The sequence below is a fragment of the Amblyomma americanum genome, chromosome 7 (assembly GCF_052857255.1).
Source record: "Amblyomma americanum isolate KBUSLIRL-KWMA chromosome 7, ASM5285725v1, whole genome shotgun sequence".
Classification (NCBI taxonomy): Eukaryota; Metazoa; Arthropoda; class Arachnida; order Ixodida; family Ixodidae; genus Amblyomma; species Amblyomma americanum.
In genome coordinates this window covers 79339315-79359213 of record NC_135503.1, presented here as the reverse complement: position 1 = coordinate 79359213, position 19899 = coordinate 79339315, and the positions used below count along the sequence as shown (strand labels likewise).

The 19899-nt window shown below is 46.5% G+C and overlaps 1 protein-coding gene across 1 annotated transcript; it reads left to right on the top strand.

The window, feature by feature from the left end:
* Positions 1 to 706: 706 nt before the first annotated feature.
* On the top strand, positions 707 to 12842 carry LOC144097268 (uncharacterized). The gene is made up of 5 exons (XM_077630010.1): positions 707 to 879; positions 3756 to 3907; positions 7103 to 7170; positions 10635 to 10718; positions 12605 to 12842. Exons 1-5 carry the CDS (start codon positions 760 to 762, stop codon positions 12733 to 12735), a joined length of 555 nt encoding a protein of 184 aa, XP_077486136.1. The 5' UTR covers positions 707 to 759; the 3' UTR covers positions 12736 to 12842.
* The last annotated feature ends 7057 nt before the right edge of the window (positions 12843 to 19899 follow it).

Sequence of the window (19899 nt, the reverse complement as noted above, 5' to 3'; positions counted from 1 at the left end):
TAGTTGAATATAAGACAAAACAGGTAAAAAGTGTTAACAAAGTCCTTGCCCCAGAGTGTAACATAACGCTGCTAACCAATCACAGCAGTAAATGAAAGGAGGAGTTTAATATTTCGCTTTGAAACAAATGAGATCCTTCAAATTGCATTTATAATTTGAGTTCATGGTAAATTCCTTCCTTTGATAGCCTGTTTTCTCGAGTGACATGGCAAAATTTAACAACGCAGCCTTCGTTTACTGCGGAGGTCCGCTGGCTGGCGGTCGTGGCTGTGGGCGAAACTTCACTGCAAACTTCAGTTGCGTCAGACTACGGTTGGTTTATTACCGTCACTACCACTATAGAAAAACTTTCTTTGGCAGAAAGGGATGGATATACCGTAGGGAAGAAATGGTACGAAAAGTTGTCTTTGAAACGTATTACTAATTAGGTCAAAAGATATCACGTGTTCTGCGTTCATCTTTAGCGTTAAATTTAAAGCCCAAGGTAGCGCCAAGTTTGTTTGTTTTTTGCACTGCCACCGTAATCTGCCTGCACCACATGTCCTTGCCGACGGGCTCACTTTCCTACATCACCAGCTACGATAAGTTTAATACATTTCCCGGAAATGGTGGCACACCGTCCAAAACGAGCATCCTGAGTAAGGCGCCGAATGCTGCGTGACGGATTGATACGGAGCATTCTGAGAAGCTAGAGGTATATGGACGCCTTCAAGCAATTCCACTAAAGTCTGCTCTCCCGGCAGTGCCTCAATCGCAACAATGTCTCCGCTTGGAAGGCTTCTTGTTCTAGCTCTCGGCGTGGTTCTCCTTTTGTCATGGACGGCTAACGCCTCTCCTGCACCAAGCGATGTCCAAGTAGACACTCCGGACGCCTTGGAGGTAAGGAAGAGAATGCTCCACCAACTCTGCTTTTTTTTCAGTCTACAGACGCCTTGAGCCGAGGGAGAGAGACACAAACGGAAAGGCTGGGAGGTTAACTAGGCAGCGCCCGGTATGCTACCCTACACGTGGGAAGGGGAACGGAGGGAGAGATAGAAAGGGGAGAGAACAAAGGGAGATGAACACTTTTCCACATGTCCGTTGGCCACTACTTGCAGGGTACACAGGGCACACACTGATAGTTCACCACCTTGCACTCAGTCTTGAGTCCTTCAAGAACTTGAAAAGTGCCTTCAAAGCGGTCGTTTGCGATGAAGGCCTACTCCAAGGACCCAGAATCTTGGCTTCAGTAAGGAGCCGAGGATATAAACGGTGGAGTGTTGCCGCCAGGAGTGCACGCTCACGCTGAACCTGAGGGCAGTTAAAAGAAGGTGTTCTATAGTTTCGTTGCACCCACACACCTCACAGGCAGGAGAGTCTGTCATTGCGATTAAGTGGGAGTAGGCATTTGTGAACGCCACTCCCAGCCACAGGCGACACAACAGCGTAGCATCGCAGTGGGAGAGGCCGGACGGAGACTGAGTTGAAGTAAGGGGTCTAGGCGGTGCAGACGGCATGTAGAGTTGCCAGTAGAAGACCATGACGCTAAAAGCTCTCTTCGGCACAGCATTCGAAGTTGTCTTGCTGCGTCGGCTCTTGTCAACGGTATCTGGACAATGTTGGCACTGCAATGAGCCCCTCAAGCTGCAGCGTCAGCTGGGTCGTTTCCGACAATGCCAGAGTGTACAGTACAGCAACAGAAACGCAAGAAGCGCATGTGCGCGGCATTTTTTCTTGATATCACAGGTGCATACGATAACGTGACACATGAGGTCATCCTTGATGCGCCAGAGGCTGTTGGAACTGGTGGACGGACGTATAGGTAGATCCAAAGGTATCTGACCAAAAGGACATTTTTTTACTATGTGTGGAGATGGCTCCTCACCGGTGCATTACACCTACCTGGGCGTGCCACAGGGCAGAGTGCTCAGTCCTACTTTATTTAATCTAACACTTATAAGACTCCAGGATCATCTACCTAATACCGCCCATATCACTGTGTATGCCGATGACATCTGCACCTCGGCCTCCTCTGTGACGCGTCTCCAAGTGCGAGCAAGACTTCGGAGGGCAGCAACCATAACTTCCTCCTATCATGTCAGCCGAGAAGTGCGCTATAGCGGCATTTACGCGCAAAAGTATGACTCATTATCCACTAACTATTGACGGCCATGTCATTGCCTATCGCGCATCTCATCGTTCTTTAGGAATTGTTATAGAACGGAATTGATGATAGAGCCCGCATTGCAGCATTTTAAAGAAAAACTAATCTCTATCACACGCCTGCTCAGATTTCTTGGCGGCAAATCATGGGGCTTGTCGATTCTGTCAATGCTGCAACTCTATAGAGCACTCTTTTGGGAATTTTTGGGGTCTAGTGCCCCAGTGCTTTCAAGCAGATAAAGTCGAATTTGCGTGCCCTGCAAACTATACAAGGCCAGGCACTTTGCACATGTCTGGGTCTCCCTCGCAGCGCATCAACAGTTCCTACAATTGCAATCGCCCAGGACTACCCGCTCCCGACGTATACAACCCTTGACACCCTGTGGATCCACATACGGCATCTAACAAGGATTCCCCAGCACCACCTTGTGTCAGTGGCCGATCAAAGGCCACACGCAGCGTTTTCAAAGGTTATAGCAGCCCACCAGCCGTCCATCCCATCACAGTTCACCCCGGCACCACGGCCTTCCTCTGCGCAGTGGTGTCAGCGGGAGCCATGCGTGCGCTTTACAATTTTGGGCATAACGAAAAAATCGAACTTATCGACAGCGGCCATTAAACAGTTGACACTCTACCTACTCCACGCCGCATATAGTGACCGCACTGATGTGTATACAGATGGTTCGGCCTCAGGTACAAGTTCAACCTACGTCGTGGTCATTCCTGCGAGACAGACCAGTATTGTCCAGCAAACTTCGCATCGGACAACCTCCATCGGGACAGAATTGGCCGCTCTTCGTGCGGCTGAGCAGTACATCGGTGCACAAACACCCCACAAATGGGCTGTGTTCTTCTACTCAAAAGCAGCATTACAGTGTGTTAATTCTGCTTTACGCCATGGCGATCATAATCAACTCGTAGCTTAATTAAGTGATCTCCAACACCGTAAGCCGAGAAACACTCAAAAAATGTAAGTGTAGAAATGTCTCACTCGGTTTATATTTCGATAGTTTGAGACACTACGCATAAAAGGCGAGAGAAAAAACATTAAATATTACCAGGCGGTTCGCTCGTGAACGGATCCCCACGTTTTTCAGGACGCTGAAAGTAAAGGTCCCGTCGGGTAACAAACTTATTCCATACCACGGGTGCTCGGAGTGTGAAAAGGCAAAAGCAGCAATAATCATAAAATATTTAGTGTGCTGGGTATCCTGCCACGACTTTTGGGAGCCTTACTACGCAAGGGCAGTTTTACGAGGAATCATTAGTTACAATACAGCGAAAGGTGTGGTGCTTCTTAGCGCCGACGCTTCTTAACGCAGGTAAGCTTTCGTTCTACTCTGCCGCTTTTCATGCTTGAGCGTTAACCCATGAAGACAGCGCCTGCGAAGTCAACCGCGCCAGGTGATTAACATTATTTTGAATATTTTGAACGTTTTGTCTTTGTCGAGGCTTCCTCTCCAATTCCGATACGGTCTGGCCGTGTCCATGGCTATTCAATAAAAAAAATCAAGAAAAAAAACGGAAATTTGTAAAGGCACCAGAAACGACAGCACGACTTTTTTCTCTTCTTACGGGATTTCCCTTTCTCTCTTCCTTATTCGCTTTCTCAGATGATGGCGGCGGTTGAATATGCGGTGGCCATCAGGGACACCAACACAGACCCTCTGTTCAAATGCCTGACTGGATGGCGCCTAAGTTACGACCCGAAGGAGGCGTCAGCTACGTACGCGTGGTCGTTGAACGCTGGAGAAGGCCAGAAAAGGTAAGGTGTTTCGCGTGCATCAGTTGTTACGCCACACTGCCGAAATGCACCATTGGGGAAACAACCAGGGCGAGGGCTATACAGTGTCACTACAAGTCAGCCAGGAGGACTAACATTTGATGTCGCATCAGGGGAAATTCTACCTGAATTTCAAGATTCAAGCGTTCTAAGACGACAACCTGAGGAAAATAATAGCAGCATATTGTGCAATCTACAATGGAGTCGAACTAAGAAGTGCCCTGGAAAGATATAATATCAAGAGCGAAATCAAAGAAATAAAAAACAAGAAGGGTTAAAAAGACGGTTGGGTACCCGGCACGAAGCAGACATGATGCGGAAACAAAAAGCGTAGGGAGAGCACAGTACGCTTAAAGAACCCTTATAGGAAAGTGCATATGTATTCTGTAGCCGCTCCATCCCACTCATCGACTTCATGACCACAGACGGTTCCAGGTACTCAAGTAGCGGTCGCCAAGACGAAAGCAAACTTATTGTGAAACACAATATTATGGATATTCTAAACCCCAAAGATGTAATAGAAACAGCAGGACCATGAAAGTTAATAACTGGAGAGAAAGCGGCACCTTGAAGTATATGAAAAAGTGGTGGAGCTACACGCAAATAACACAAAACAGTCTCTGGGCACCCAAGAAATCAATTTGAGGGGGAGGGGGGGGGGGGTTAGGCTTACACAGTAATCGTGGGCAAACGTTTGTCGTAAATAATGCCTTCAATCCAAGTTCGAGGATATAACAGGGGGGAAACTCTACGACTGCGGTATTGCTGCCGTGTGATATGAATGCAAAATTTGGTTTATTGGTTTTTTCTCATATTTAACGTCCCAAAGCGACACAGGTTATAAGGGACACCGTGTTTAAGGGCTCCGGAAATGTCGACCACCTGGGGTTCTTTAATCTGCACTGACATCGCACAGCTCACGGGCCCCAAGCATTTCGCCTCCATCGGAATGCGACCGCCGCGGCTGGGATTGAAACCCGCGGCCTTCTAATGAGCAGCCGGGCGACATAACCTCTGAGCACCCGCGGCGGGTGTAAAAAAGCATAGCCATCACAGAGGCACGCAGACCTTACGCACAGATATATAGACGATCGTAAGCAGCGAAAACGCGTTCTCTTGTACTTCTCGTAAAGCTGCTGTTGTAAACATGATCATCCTTCTTTTTTACCTGCATTCGCTGTTTTGCTTCTGACCCTGCAAAGCGAAGATTTATTGTTTTTACCTAGTCCGAAGCGTTCGAAGCTTTGCCTGAACTTGAAATTGTTTCGAGTCGCTGCACTTGAGTCTGTATGTAGTACTACCGCGTTCAAAATTTCATGCGACGCGTGTTCTTGAAAAAACGTTTATTGTAGCCCTGCCTGGGACCCGGTCGAGTGTTATTCTATAACCAGGGGAAATATCATGCACGTCTCCTCATACCTTTACGCACTTCAGGCGACTGAATAAGGCAAATTAACCGAAATAAACGTCTTTCCGCCGACTCGCGTACCGTTAAATTTTCGTCGCGACTACACCACGCCGTTCATGTGAGCACTCTTCCACACCTAAAGTGGTCACTGCTGCAGAAACTCCATAAGCATGTTCCACCAAAGTGAAGTGGAACCACACTGCTCAGCAGCCGCGTCCTTCATGTGAAGATGTAATTTTCAACCATGGTTTCCTTCACAGGTTAAACGTACTGTTGTGGGAAGTGACAAAAACATTGTGATAATCTCCAAAATCTCGCGCCCTCAGCATTGTTTAACGAACCAGTGAACATTAAACTCTGTGCACACTACATTCTTAGCGCATCATGTTCAAGAAAATGTATGAAATCACTCGAGTGCGTAATGTGATTTTTTATCTCTAGAATAGCATCAATACCTGCAATTGCTGTCAGCACCCTTGTTACTACGCCTTCAGTTTCAAAAATGACATGCTTTTTTGTTAAATTCTACTGATCCCAGTTATTATTTATCTTCTATTTGGAAAGTAGAGATGAAAGCAGTATGAAAAAGAACATCCGAGCCTTTGCCGCCATGCCAGTGGCAGTTTTGAAAATTGAAGGCACGCCCTGTCTTAAGAGCGATATCGTGGAACTCCATTTTTATTGTAAAGCCACAAACACACGTTTCATTTGCGTCAGCAGGAGTTTGCGTGTTCCCTTCAGTATTTCTTGCATCTGTACCCTGATAATAGGAACGCACATCAAGCTATATTTGCTAATGCATATGGAAATGTCGCCACCCTATTATTGCTGACCCATGCATTGGGGAGCGGTATTGAGAAAATGGGCCTCGCTAGAATGCAATGATGCTACGTGGTGAGAAAAACTAAGAACACTGAATGCTGCGATTTGCAGTTCATTAGATAAACAGCTACCGCCTTGCGTATACGTCTGTGCATAGCGCTTTTGGTTCCACTGATGTTCTCTGTGGCGGCACATCTTTTTTGTCAGTGCTGAAATAAAAGGAAAAATTTTGTTCTCGCTCATCAAGTCAGCGCTATTAAAAGACAACATTTCTTTTTCACATCCGGACTCATCAACATAGATTTTTCTGTAACCTTAAGTAGATGACACTTTGTGAGCGCTGTACAAAATCTGTTGATATGCATGCATGACTCGATCTTAACCAACGTGGCCTTGTGGTAGAGCATCCGCCTCGCATTCGGGAGGTGCTGGGTTCGATCCCCAGTGCTGCCGGCTACCCACCAGTTTTTAACGGGTTTTGATGGGTACAAGATTTCCCCTGGCCTGGTGCTTGGCTCTTCTGGGGGAGATGCTTGGGAAAAGTGTCTTGACTACGTAGGTGGTTGGTTCGAAACCCACCGCCGGACACCCACCGGTAAAAATGGATACAAGCCACCCCCGGCCTGGCGCCCGGCTTCTTCAGGGGTGTGTGCTCGGGGAGGCTCCGCAAACCCCGCTGGCCCCTTCGGGGGAAACACTCAGCCTGCAAACAGGTGGAAACAAGTGAATAGAACACTTAAATTAAACTCCTAAGTCCGGCTTCTCGGCTGTCCGACTTCAAAAAAAAAGCCCCCTCGATGTCCTTTTAAACGCAATTCTTTCTGCTTTGCTGTCTAACACAGTTTATTGCTAAGATTTCTAGCTCCTGTTACTTTTGTTTTAGCACCACGGGGATCAGCAATGCACAGTTGAAAATCAATTTCACGTGCCTATATTTTCATTTGCAGAAGGAATGCTACATTCCAATATGTGCCTGGTGACACACCTAATACTGCTCGCGTCGTTGTGAACTCAGGTAAGACAACCGACCTCTGTGTTGTCCTGCCTATGGTTCTTGTGCACGTTGCGCTTTCTGGAGAAGAAACTGATTTTTGCATAAAAATGCTTACCTGCTCTTGATTCATTTCTGCGACACAACTTAAGAGCACATTTCCCGGGTTTGGCGTGTTGTCAGCGTTGGCGCCATTGGTGAATAAAAATGAAAGAGCACCAAGTCCGGATCAGTGACGCCCTCTGAGCTCACCAGAGCATAGTTGAGCATGTGCCGACCGACACTTCGCTTACACTTCGCGACTTTGTGGCGTCATCTATGAGCAAAAATGTGAACTGTACTCGACGACCGCTTTTCTTGGCAATGAAGCCAAAACTACAGAGCTTAAACGCACCCTCTCTTCCTACTCAGCGGAACATAATCCTGATTCAGACATGTTTTCCTTCAAACGCAGTCTACTGGTAATACTTGTTATTTAAGGCATGTTTCTAACATAACTGCACTTTTTCTGATAGCGTTGTTTATTGCCTCTGGGCATAAGGGGAGTTGGGAAGAAAAGAGGAAAGAAAGAAAAGAAGAGTGGGTGGGTGTTAAATAAAGCAGGAAAGGTGGGCCCATCTAATGAAGGCGAGGAGGGAGTTTTGATGTGACCCCTGCGTCCAAGCAATATATAAGGGCGGGCTGTCCGGCTGTAGACCCACTGCTGCACTTGCAGGGCTATAGAGTGGCGGTAAGACAATTTCATCTATAAGGTTTTTTTAAGCACGTCCGGTTACAAGAAGCTTCCATATATGGCGTTAGTTGAACCAGCCACGAAGTGAAAATCGCGCAGCAAAAAGCGCGCCGGCCGCCCGTCCTGCGGCCGAACTACTGAGGAATGACGCAGTTAAAAACGCTCCACCTCTGTAGTTTTCTTTTCATTGTCAAGAAAAGCTATAACCGAATATTGAGCTTGTTGCTTTATATCTTGCCGCTGTTAGGTTCCCCATACCCAAAATTTCTGGCTGAACGCGTTTTTCAACTTGAAGTTGTTTACGAACGCAGTTTCTTAATATATGGTAGGATTCCACGATAACAATGAATATATGCGCAGATCTCCCCTCGCCAAGCTTGCATTTTTATGCTGTTAACGTTTTCGCTAACGCTAAAACGTTCCCTATTGATTTTTGGCCAGTGTTAATTACCCGACATGAGCGATAGACAAACTTTAAAGGAAAGATTTTACTACGCATACGAAAAATGCGCCAATACATTTAGTATTTACATAACAATACCTTACAATATTCCACATTTGCCTCGTAATCAAAACTGATGTCCAAAAATACTGTACTTCTGTCTCGGAGGGTCGAAGACTCTGGCAAACATATTAGGGAACATGGTTCCCGACGTGGTTTTCGTAGTAGGGAAGTATACATGAAAGACGAGTGCCGCATACTCGGGCTAAAAGCAAGTGCTCTCCTTTTATGGAGGATGAAAACTAGCTTGCCTCTATAGGATCAAAATCAAGATTCCACGCTGTCCGCATTCTCATCCAGAATGCCCAAAATGCGTTCCTGACAACCAAAATACCTTTCCTGCATCCAAGCCTTCGAGTGTATTCACAGGGCCGATGAGGGGAATCTGCCAAGGTCCGGTTACCGGTAGTGTGGTTTTTCTGCCCAAGTAGCATCTCTTTCCTCTTATTGTACACTTTCACCTTCAGCTGTGTAAAAATACAGATGTCCTCGTTTAGACACGTTAATTTGTATTCACTATTGGTTTAAGCCTGCTGTGTTAATGCTTGCGCTGCAGGCTGGGGCTTGATGTATTGAATATAATCTGGGCAGCCCGAAACTGCCAAATTGCGCCATAGGTGACCCGGACCCTGCAATGGCTTGCGGTGCTGCGGCCAAGCGCGCCGCCAGAGCCGGAAACGGTGTGAGAGGTCAGGACTCCGCAGTTCGAGCCGCCGATGCCGAGACAGAATTAAATGAAGAACTGTATATTAACCGCCACACATTACTGTTGCGAAATGTCGCGTTAAACAAACCTCCTAACCGTCGCCGAGTTTCCTTTTAATCATTTATGCATGAGTGCGGGATCCCAACATGGCGTACGCATATACGCAAAGGGTGTGGGATACATTCACACGGTCCGTTATGGCAACTCTTGCCAAGGCAGCGGATCTTGCGAAAATATGCCTTGCATGCCATTGTGCCGAATACGCTAACTTACCCAATTCCTAACAGAAGCTTCAGCCCATCCTTTCTGTAATGAAATTCCTAATGCACATTATAATGGGACAAAGGAAGAGCTATAAAATGCGGTGGTTTAGTCAACTACGTTTCATTCGAAACGCGAAACTTAAAATTCGGCGATTAAAGAACGGAATCATCATTTCAAAAAGGCGTGTTTTGCAACACGAGCCTGCCATTTCCGGCTGTGGAAACTGCAGTCACGCGGCCACAATGGCAGAAACACGATATTGCAGTGCTGATCCAGGGCTCCAACTGAAGACGAAAAATCACGAGTCACTTTCTCTTGACGTCGCGCTCTTTGTGTGTGACCTTTTACAGTTATTTATGGTGTTACGCTCGGAACTTCGTTGCGCTTATTTACATCGCTGCAATAATAATTACAATTTGTCACAGTAAAACTGCTTCTCTACCTCGCATGATTTATTCAACATTGTGAGGCTACGCTGAAATCGCCCCTTTAAGTGACACTACCTGAGCACATAGATTTGCTGCATGCACTGAAACATAGACGTGGTTATGTGCTTATATGTCTCCCAGTATAAGCGATCAGTGTTTGCCTTTTATCTAGTAATACCTTAGGTTTCTTGAAGCGTTAATAACCGATAAATTACCTCAAGCACCTTTTAACGAACCGTGGTCGAATCACTCCCCACTCAAAGCCGTAGCGGGGGTTCATTTAGTACCAGAATGTGCTCTCTTCAACACAGCGTAAATGAGGGTTCACGTAATGGTGCCTAATTTCGTAACAATCAAATTTTAATGTTTTTGTTTCTGGCCGTGATAGTGACCTGCTATGTACTTGCTATGGTCTTACTATTTCTTGCGCAGTAATTACTCGTCCAATTAGGCCTGAATAATTTACTTTTGAAGAACTGAACTGCAAAATGATTGGCTTGACAGTTACGTACTCCCAAAGAAAACAGCAGAGAGTGCAAATTCGGGAAGCGCAGCTTTTTTTTATACAACTCTGTTTTCGCCGACTGCTTCCACGCTGTCTGTGTCCCGCAAGGATCTGAAATAGTGAATGCTTCAGTGCGCTCATAGCGACTATGCTTGCGACACTTAAGGCACACAGCTGATTCGAATATTAACTGTGCACTGAAAGGTAAAGAATTCTAGAAGGATGATCTTTTACCATCGAGTATGTTTTTTTTTTTCGAATGATATTCAGGCCTTCCAACAAAGACCTGTAGGCACAAAACACGGTGCATCCTTCCTGGCTTTCAAAATGTCCTCTTTCTTGTCTTACAGACACCATTCACCCTGACGTTGCAAGCTTCCCTTACACTGACTTCAAGACGTGTGCTGTCGTGGAGGTCAACTTCCGTGGACATCGTAAGACTCATTTGTTTGCAGTAACTTTGAAAAATGTGAATAAGCTATCATTATTCCTGGCAATGACTCTATCAATATGCCTGCAAACGGCTCTTCAATGACCCTGTGGTTGATCAAAGCTAAACTGTCAGGCGTATAATAAAAAATAAGGTGTCGTTTAGACGGCAGAGAGCTTGCAGACCTTCACCTCTTGTTACCTTCTCGTAGATATGCCTTCTTTACTGCATCTATGGTAGCTGTTAGGTTGGACCTTGCAAAAAAGCACTACAATGCAGTCCCTGAGGAAGGGGGGGGGGGGGCAGATTGTGCAAGTTGCGTGCAAGTTAGAAAATGCTTTACCTCACATTAAATGCAGCCTTCTCGATTTCCTGATTTTGTCTTGTTCATTTACTCAACACTGTCCAAAGTGTTATTTTTTTTAAGCAATCCAGGTGTAGAACGGGTTCGCATAATTTACGTGCGTTGTCCTCATTATGCTCGAAACGCTTTGGATCAGCTCTGAAGGTGCTAAGTAGCGCTTAATATATGCGCAATCTGGGACAGGCTTGGGGAGTATGACACAGGTCCCGTAAATGGTGCGCACTCTCAGTGCGTCTCCTCTGTGCACTCATGGATCCCCACAGCCGACTGCACTTAACTGTTTTTTTTCTATCCGTACCAGCTTTGCCTTTTTTGGTACTTCTCGTGGTCGCTATCTTAAATGTTTGAAAAGGAATTGTTCACGGCGCAGCAAGATATGGAAAAGGAAGAATACATGTGTGACGTTAAAGGGCCACTCCAGCGGTTTTTGGAAGATTTTATGTCGATAGTTTGGTTTGAATTGATTTGGTTCCTTGTGTTTAGCGTCCTAAAGCGGCTTAGACCATAAGGGATGTCTTTCGACCACCTGAGGCTCCTTTAAGTGCACTGACATCCCACAGTGCACGGGCCTCTAGCATTTCGCCTGTATCGAATTGCGACCGCTGCGGCCGGTATCGAACCCACGTCTTTCGGGTCACCAGCCGAGCACCATAACCACTGAGCCACCACAACGGGTTGTGCTGATAGCCCCATCACATTCCTTACACTCCCGTATCTTCGCCACAACAAGCCGTTTTTCTGAATACAGAATGCAACTATATTTTAAAAAAAATAGCATACCAAACATGAGCCGAAACCCATTCCTTGGCCGGAAATCATGCTTTGCGTGATGCAATCAATACGTCCCAAGCACTACTAGAAAAACACTCATACGCGCGCTGAATGGCTACGTAGCGGCAGAAAACAATTAATCCTTTCATAAAATGCCTGATACGACCTAAAACAATTCCTGAAAGACTGTAAATGAAGAGGCGGGCGTACTAACGCGCGCGGATTGTTTCTAATATTGAAAATGCAGTGTTGTCCGTCGAAATCACATGAACTGAGGCAAATTTAAATTAAATATGCCAAGCTCAAAAAAACAGCGGAGTGGAAGTTTAAGGACGAGCAAGAAGAAGTTCGAATTAGGCAACAAACAACAGGTAATGTTAACTTGGCCGAAATTGAGAAAACGAAACTGTCATAGACAGGACGTATTATAGAGAGCACATGGCTGAACGTTACTTGAGGTAAGGGAATGGGTTCCAAGAGCAGAACGTAGCAAGGGTACGGCAGAAGTTAAGTGGGCGAATGAGAATGGTAAGTTTGCGGGGATCGGGTTGCCGCAGCTGACGCAGGACACAGTTAATTCGTGACCAGTGGTCCAAGTCCTTGTCCAGAAGTAGACGTAGTTAGACTCATGATTATGGTGACCACTACACACGCGCTGACGAATATTTTACAGCGCGAATTATGCGGGTCAGAATTGGCCATGTGTCACATTTCTAGATGAGGCGTGCGTTCATTGGTTTTGGTTTTCTTTTCAGATTGCATGCTCTGGGCGTTGGATGAAGCGAAGGACTCGATTAAGGAAGAGTGCTTGCGAAAGCATGCCGAGATTTGTGGTCAAGGCATCGTCCTATACGACAAAGACACGTGCAGTAACTCCGTTGCATAAATGACACCAGGTTCAAGACTGAAAACCGAACAAAGACTGAATACGATCGCGATAGCTATACGCGAATTGGAGCAAGGTTAAATATAAGCAAATACAATAAACATCCCTCTGCAGCAGTATGTGTCATTGTTCATGTTGCACTGTTACCGAAATTATCTGCCTTGGGGACGGGACAAAGCAGCCATGAATGTGCGTAAACATGTGTCTTCATAGTCGCCGGTCACTACTTTTTCAAGAAATGCTATGCTATTACGAAATGCCTTTTTCAACCGATGGTACTATCGCCGCTTCAGTGTTCAGGCGAGAAAAATGGCATAGTAATAGGCGCACTAAAACTGGAAGGCATGACGGAAACCAACAGTCGCCGAAACCAAGGAGCATAAGGTATATTTTTTTTTATTCTGTGGTCTTCGTCAGCAAAAAACTAATATGGTAATTCTTTTTTAATGATAATTGACTAAAAAGCAAAATAAAAACAACGACATGCCGATGGTGTCTGAACACACGACCTCCGAATTTCACGTCCAGTGCTGTACGAACTGAGCTACGGCAAATGCTGTTCACTCTTTTCTTTTGGGGGTATTTATGCGTAGTGTAAGCGACCCCTGAGTGTTCACCAGCGCCACTCTCGTGCATAGCGGCGGACGCAGTGCGTCCTGTATCACCGCGAGTGCCACGTAGCAATGTGGTCGAGCGGTGAGGGCGGAAGCTATTCGAGAACCCTCTTATGCTGCCTATGGCGTCAAGACTGCTAGAAGGGACACTTGAGTTCCTCCTTAAGGGTATGACGGGATCGCGATAACGGATCTTTGCAGCTGTCTTGGGTCCTCTTTGCGTATCACTTCGGAGACACGGTCATTCTGTACTTAACAATCACAGATCGCGGGGAGTCCTCATACCACTCCTGGCGCAGTGGTGCAACATTTAAGCGATGCGCCACTGCCCTGCGATGGGAGTTGCTGCCATCAGTGAGGTTTGTGAGACGCAGGTTACTCTTCCCGAGCAACCGCTCGCGACCAGTCAATAATTTAACTGTTACAGTGGGAAGTTTATCGGCAGTCCGGTGTGCAGTTTTTGATGTCATTGCAAGGTAGCGTGGCCTAGGTGGCCTTCCTACCACCTAGGAGACCTTCCTATTTTCCGCTTTACGGAACCCTTGACACTATCGGGTTAAAAATCGCCCGGTATATTACAACAACAGCATACTACAGTGACCTACATACTGTCACAACATAATACCGCAGTATACATCCTACCACTCTGGCAGTACAGCGACGCCAACGGCAGATTGCTGCGAAATACTACGGCGACATGCATGTCACCCCAATGAAATACAGAGGAAATGTACATACTGCCATAATGCCGCTACTGCGACTAGAACATCACCTCTTACCCCGCGAAAATGAGTATCTCTAGAACAATATTAGCACAAGCAGCAGTAGAATCACTTTGTTAAGTTGCTCAAAGTGAAGGGTCAAGAAAGGATCCCGCCTGGAAACGAGGGCTACCTGGTCTTGCAGCTGATCCGAGGCGAATCAGGCACTCCACGAAAAGGATGTCGAAAATGGGGGAGGGGGGCGGGGTATCAGTGTTTGCGTTTGGCGGTGATTGCGTTTTGGTGTCGCTGAAACAGAGAACCCTTTACATGATTGAAAATGTTGTTTCATTACCCAGCAACGTCTTCAGAGAGCACTATTGCACATTTCGATGTACCTGGCTTCCAGAGGTCTTCGTCTCTCGCCAGAAAAGAGTGTTGCAATGGCGTTTACAAGAAAAACGATGACCCGATATCCGCTGCTCCTAGGCGGGCGATCGCTGCCATATGTACGATCTCAGCGATTCCTGGGTGTTGTCATCGACTATAATCTGTCATGGTCCCCTCAGATCAAAAAACTCCGTGCGAGGATTACTGCAGCATCGCAAGTGTTCAGGTTCATGGCGGGAACAAGGCGGGGTAGCAACTGCCGATCAATGCTTCTGCTTGAAAAAGCCTACGTTGAAGGATCATTGCGCTACTGTCTACCGGTGCTTCAAAGATTATCTACATCAAGCAATAAGACTCTCAATGCCGCACGGAACAACTGCCTGCGAATATGTCTTGGCCTCCCAAAGGGTTCCTCTGCATCAGGAACAGTAGCGGAGGCAGGATGTCTCCCACTAGAGGTAATTGCCGCACAGGAAACTATGCGTACCCATCTCCGCCATGTCCTGCAAGGGAAGAAGCACTTCCTACACCGTGTCCACCTAACTCACAGCAACTCTAGCTTTGGCCAGGCAGTGCAGCTCCTGCGCCTTCCTACTATTAATAGGCCACAGAAACTACTACCTCTGGCCTTTCCTCCATGGACACTCTCTCCTCTAAAGGTGAAAAAGTCTGTTCCAGGTGTGAATGCAAAGAGCCGCATGCCACAGGCAGCACTTCTGCAAGCTACTCTCGCCTACTTAATCGAAAAATATACGCAGCACACCCATATCTTCACCGATTGTTCAACTACTAAAGAAACTTCTTCTTGTGGCCTTTATGTGCCCTCAACAGGCCATGCCCTTCCTTACCGGCTGCAGCGGAGGACCTCCTCTACAACAGCTGAGCTTCACGGCATTAAGGAAGCTGTTTCTTACATCCTGCGCCGAACCGCCGGCCGTTGGGTTATCTTCACCGATTCAAAAGCATCTCTGCAGATCCTGGCCAACCTGCTGAAGAAAACAAATCACCAGCCAGTTTCTCTGGACATTGGGTATATCCATCATTTAGCTATTGCCGCAGGCCACTGCATAACATTTCAGTGGGTACCTGCTCACTGTGGCATTATGGCTAATGAAAAAGCAGATGAAGCGGCCGGTAAGGGCCATCAACATCAGAGATACATTCGAAGTTTTCTCACGAAATCTGATGCGTCCCAAATGGCTAAATGTTTTGCGTACGAAGAAACGTATCGGCTTATGAGTTTGCCGACACATCAGTACCAATTTCTTCACTCAATCTACCCACATCTTAGATCAAGACTCTCACCCAGAATTCCTCGACAACTCGAAACACTTTATCACCTACTTCGTCTGAATGCTGCATATACAAATGGCCTGCGATACCGTTTTGGACAAATGAACAGTCCGCATTGTGACAACTGTGCTTCGATAGAAACTGTGGAACATATCCTGCTTGAGTGCCCTGCGTATGCTAACGAGCGTGCGTACTATGAACATTGCATGCAGAAGCTCTGCCCAGTGCCCCTAACAATGGACAAAGTTTTAGGCCCCTTAGCCTGCTTCAGGCAACAGAGACTTGCAATGAACTTTCTTTTTACATATTTAAAAGACATTGGACATCTCGATAAGCTCTAAATTCACTTGCAGGTTACCTTCATGCATTCTTCTTGCAGTGAACTTCCTCAGCCCATTCGTCGGACTATGCACTCCATCATTCCATAGGTTACATCAATACTCGCCACTGCATCCTTAGTACCCATTACATGGCTGCATTTTATCTTCGTTTTTTTTTTTCACCTCTTCCACGCTGCTCTCCTTCAGTCTTTATCTCCCAAATTCCCCTCCCTACGCAGAGTAGCATGCCAGAGATATTGAAACGCCGGCTAAATTCTCTGTTTCTTCATTAAAGAGTCTCTCTCTCTCTCTGTTGTTTCATAGCGTGGGAAAAGTGACTTCTTGAAGAAGCGTGAGGACTATTTTAGTCAATGCGTTTCACTGGCAAGGACTATAGAGTATGCCGTGTAGAAACTGAAGAAAGAGCAACACAGTGCTGCGAGGCATCTGTTGCTCATTTGACAGATAAGATTTCCGGAATGTTACGTTCCAGTGCATTAATGCTACATTTGCAAGTGCGGCAGGTTTTTATCTGGCATCCCACACTTGATACTGCTCTTATGCTGAGTCGTTAGGCTGAAAACCTGCCATGAATCGCCCCACTGTTTGTACGCAGCTATAAACAATTGAAAATAAATTTCGTAGGCAGAGGTTTGGGCAACGGTCGTTTTCGTTTATTGAGGCGCTTACCCAACTTCCTGCTGAATGCTTGACTCCGGTATAGTTTAAGTCTGCAGAAGCCTGATTCGCATGTACTGAGCACACGTGAACCCATAGCAGCCATTTTATTGATGCATGCGGCTCCCTTCAAAGTGCTTTTTTTTTGTAACTAGCCTTGAATAAGAGGCACTGGTGGATATTCAATGAATACTAGTCAAAAAGGAGCCATGTGAAGCTTTTTTTTTGTTTTAAACCGCTAACCGTGGGCTACAGCATCCTGAAGCGACGCATGGGCTATAAGGAAGGCCGTAGTGAAGGGCTCCGGATTAATTTAAATCAGCTGTGGATCTTTAACATGCGATAGCAACGCATAGCACGTGGGCGTTTTTTTTTTCTATTTCGCCTCTATCGCAATACGGCCGCCGCGGCCGAGATCGAACAACGACATTCAAATCGGCAGCCGAAGGTCAAAACAACTAACCACCGTAGCGCGGTTGTAGCTTAATTAGGAGTGGGTTACAATGTGAATAAAAGAATCGTATGAGTAAAGTAACTCTTCTCCGGATTGCCTATCATTCTTAAATGGTTGTCTCTCCTAGCCTTCCTTTGAGCGGGTAGGAAGCTCTTTTATACTTTGATAGCTACCGCAATGTGCACTTCATTCTGTTACGCTAATGCAGCGAATATCACAAAACTGATTCATTGGTAAATAGCGTCGGTATATACTTGCCCTTTGTTTCCCTTAACACGTTTAATAACCACCACGCCATAAAAAAAAATTGCCATGTGGTCTTTGGCACAGGGAAACTAAGTTGCTTTTTTCTGTTGTGCCGTCGTTGGTTCGAATCCCTTCCGCGTGGCTAGAGTGGGGCCGATTTGCTCGTGCACATCATTCACAGGGAATCACTTCGGATCTGCTGAGCAGTCGGTGACACTGGGATACTCAAGGAAGACAAGCGCTACTCAGACAGTCGCAACAAGGTCTGTGACGGTAAGGGTCCTCCATTCGTTGACGCAAAACACTCGCGTACTCGTGTGTACGTGTTTACTAAAAGTAGCGAGGTTGCATGATTTCGTTCTCACTCGTATAGTAGAGCACTTACGCCTTCCCTAAAGATAAGATTGTTCGGAAGGTGAGGACAACGGTTCTTCTTATCACAAAAGAGATTGAGAGCTTGGGGTGCCCGCATAATTGCTCTCCTATACTACTGACAAGCAAACCACGCAGCATGGTTACTTTTGGCAAAGACGGTACATCTCGTGGCATTAAACCGCCTAATACAACCACCGCGGTGGCTCAGTGGTTATGGCGCTCAGCTGCTGACCCGAAAGATGCGGGTTCGATTCCGGCTGTGGTGGTCGAATTTCGATGGAGGCGAAATTCTAGAGGCTCGTGTGCTGTGCGATGTCAGTGCACGTTAAAGAACCCCAGGTGGTCGAAATTTCCGGAGCCCTTCACTACGGCGTCTCTCATAGCCTGAGTCGCTTTGGGACGTTAAACCCCCATAAACCAAACCAAACCAACCAAACCGCCTAATACAAGCAAGCACCATAAACAGAAAAAAGTCTGGAGCCAGCCTGCTATGGATTTTATTTATGATGAATGCTAACCTCACTGCACCTCTGAGTAAAGGTCACTTATCAATCGAAAAATCTGGTACAGAACCTGCTCGAAGAAGCTTGGGTACAATCGTGTTCCTTGTATCGCACAAAATGTATTCTCTTGGGGGTGGAGGAGCGTCCCACAGTAAAAGTGAGGCCTGCACCCAGTATGCGGAATATACTGAATGTACTGTAAAATAAGGTTTGGTTTAGTTTATGGGAGTTTAACGTCCCAAAGTGACTCAGGCTTTGAGGCACGCTGTAGCAAGAGGTTCTGGATAATATCGACCACCTGGGGTTCTTTACCGTGCACTGACATCGCACAGGACACGGGTCTTTAGAATTTCGACTCCATCGAAATTGGACCGTCGTGGCCGGGATCGAGCCCGCGTCTTTCGGGGCAGCAGCCGAGCGTCATAAACACTGAGCCACCGCGGTGGACCGAGTGTTTCGACAAGGCGAAGGGACCACGATTTGGGAAGTTACCGTACGAAAGCCAAAGTTCCCGGCTAAGCATTCGCGACGAAGTAGAAGAACCATTTCGTCATGTATCAAGCTGCGCACGAAGCGGGCGTCAAAAACTGATAGTATTTGAGCCTGTGCAAATATGTCGGCGTTCGTGCATTCCAGCATATACGAGCTCACAGCTCGACTAGAAGTTGCATGATGTCTTTCAATACTCCTAGACATGGCTCCAGCGTGAAGAAAGGAGTACCAAGCAAGTGATATACTTGTGAAGCAAATATGGCCATTTTGTTCCTCATTTTATAGCCTTATACCTGCGACCATCTCTCGTGCTAAGAGCCCCAAAAATTCCAGACAAACGTTTATAGTTTGTTTTTTCGGCTGCCACCGAATGCCGCCTGGCATAAAACACACAATACCATTGCGACAATTTCAAATATTCGCCACATACCCCATTTATTTTCCGTGGCAGTCGCACACACTTCTTGTAACCTTAGCACCCATTTCATAGATAAGTTTTCTCAGCAAAGATAATTCCCCCGATAACCACCATATTCGAGCAGAATTTCTCTGTACTCTTGAGTTTGCACAACATTATAAGTTTCAAATATCCGCATTGAGTTACACGGTATTCGTTGCCGACGGCCACGGATGATACTAGTTTCCGATGTCCAGGGAAGGCGGACATGGAACTGACGTTTGCTCTCAACCATCGAACTGCCCTGCCTGGCCATGGAACCATCCTTTTGCAGAGCTTTCCTTTCGCGAGCATTGCAAGAAGGAGCTCCGAGCTATGGTGGTAACTTTGACATGCCTAAACTTACCTGCGCACTTGAACCGCTTCTTAGTTGTCGCGGTGGCTCAGTGGTTATGGCGTTCTTCCGCTGACCCGAAAGACGAGGGTTTGATCTCTGCCGCGGTGGTCGAATTTCCATGAAAGTGAAACGCTAGAGTCCTGTGCACTGTGAGATCTCAGCGCACGTTATGGAACCCCTGGTGGTAGAAATTATCCGGAGTCCTCCACTACGGCGTTCCTCATAGCCTGATTCACATAGGGCATTAAACACTATGTATGATATATTCATGATGTATTCATACCACTGGGGTTCGTACGTGTTT

Excerpts from the sequence above, each read along its gene's own strand:
- LOC144097268 (XM_077630010.1), top strand. The coding sequence starts at position 760 with ATGTCTCCGCTTGGAAGGCTTCTTGTTCTAGCTCTCGGCGTGGTTCTC. Across the intron at positions 7,171-10,634 it reads TCGCGTCGTTGTGAACTCAG|ACACCATTCACCCTGACGTT; the intron begins GTAAGACAACCG and ends CTTGTCTTACAG. Across the intron at positions 10,719-12,604 it reads GGTCAACTTCCGTGGACATC|ATTGCATGCTCTGGGCGTTG; the intron begins GTAAGACTCATT and ends TTTTCTTTTCAG.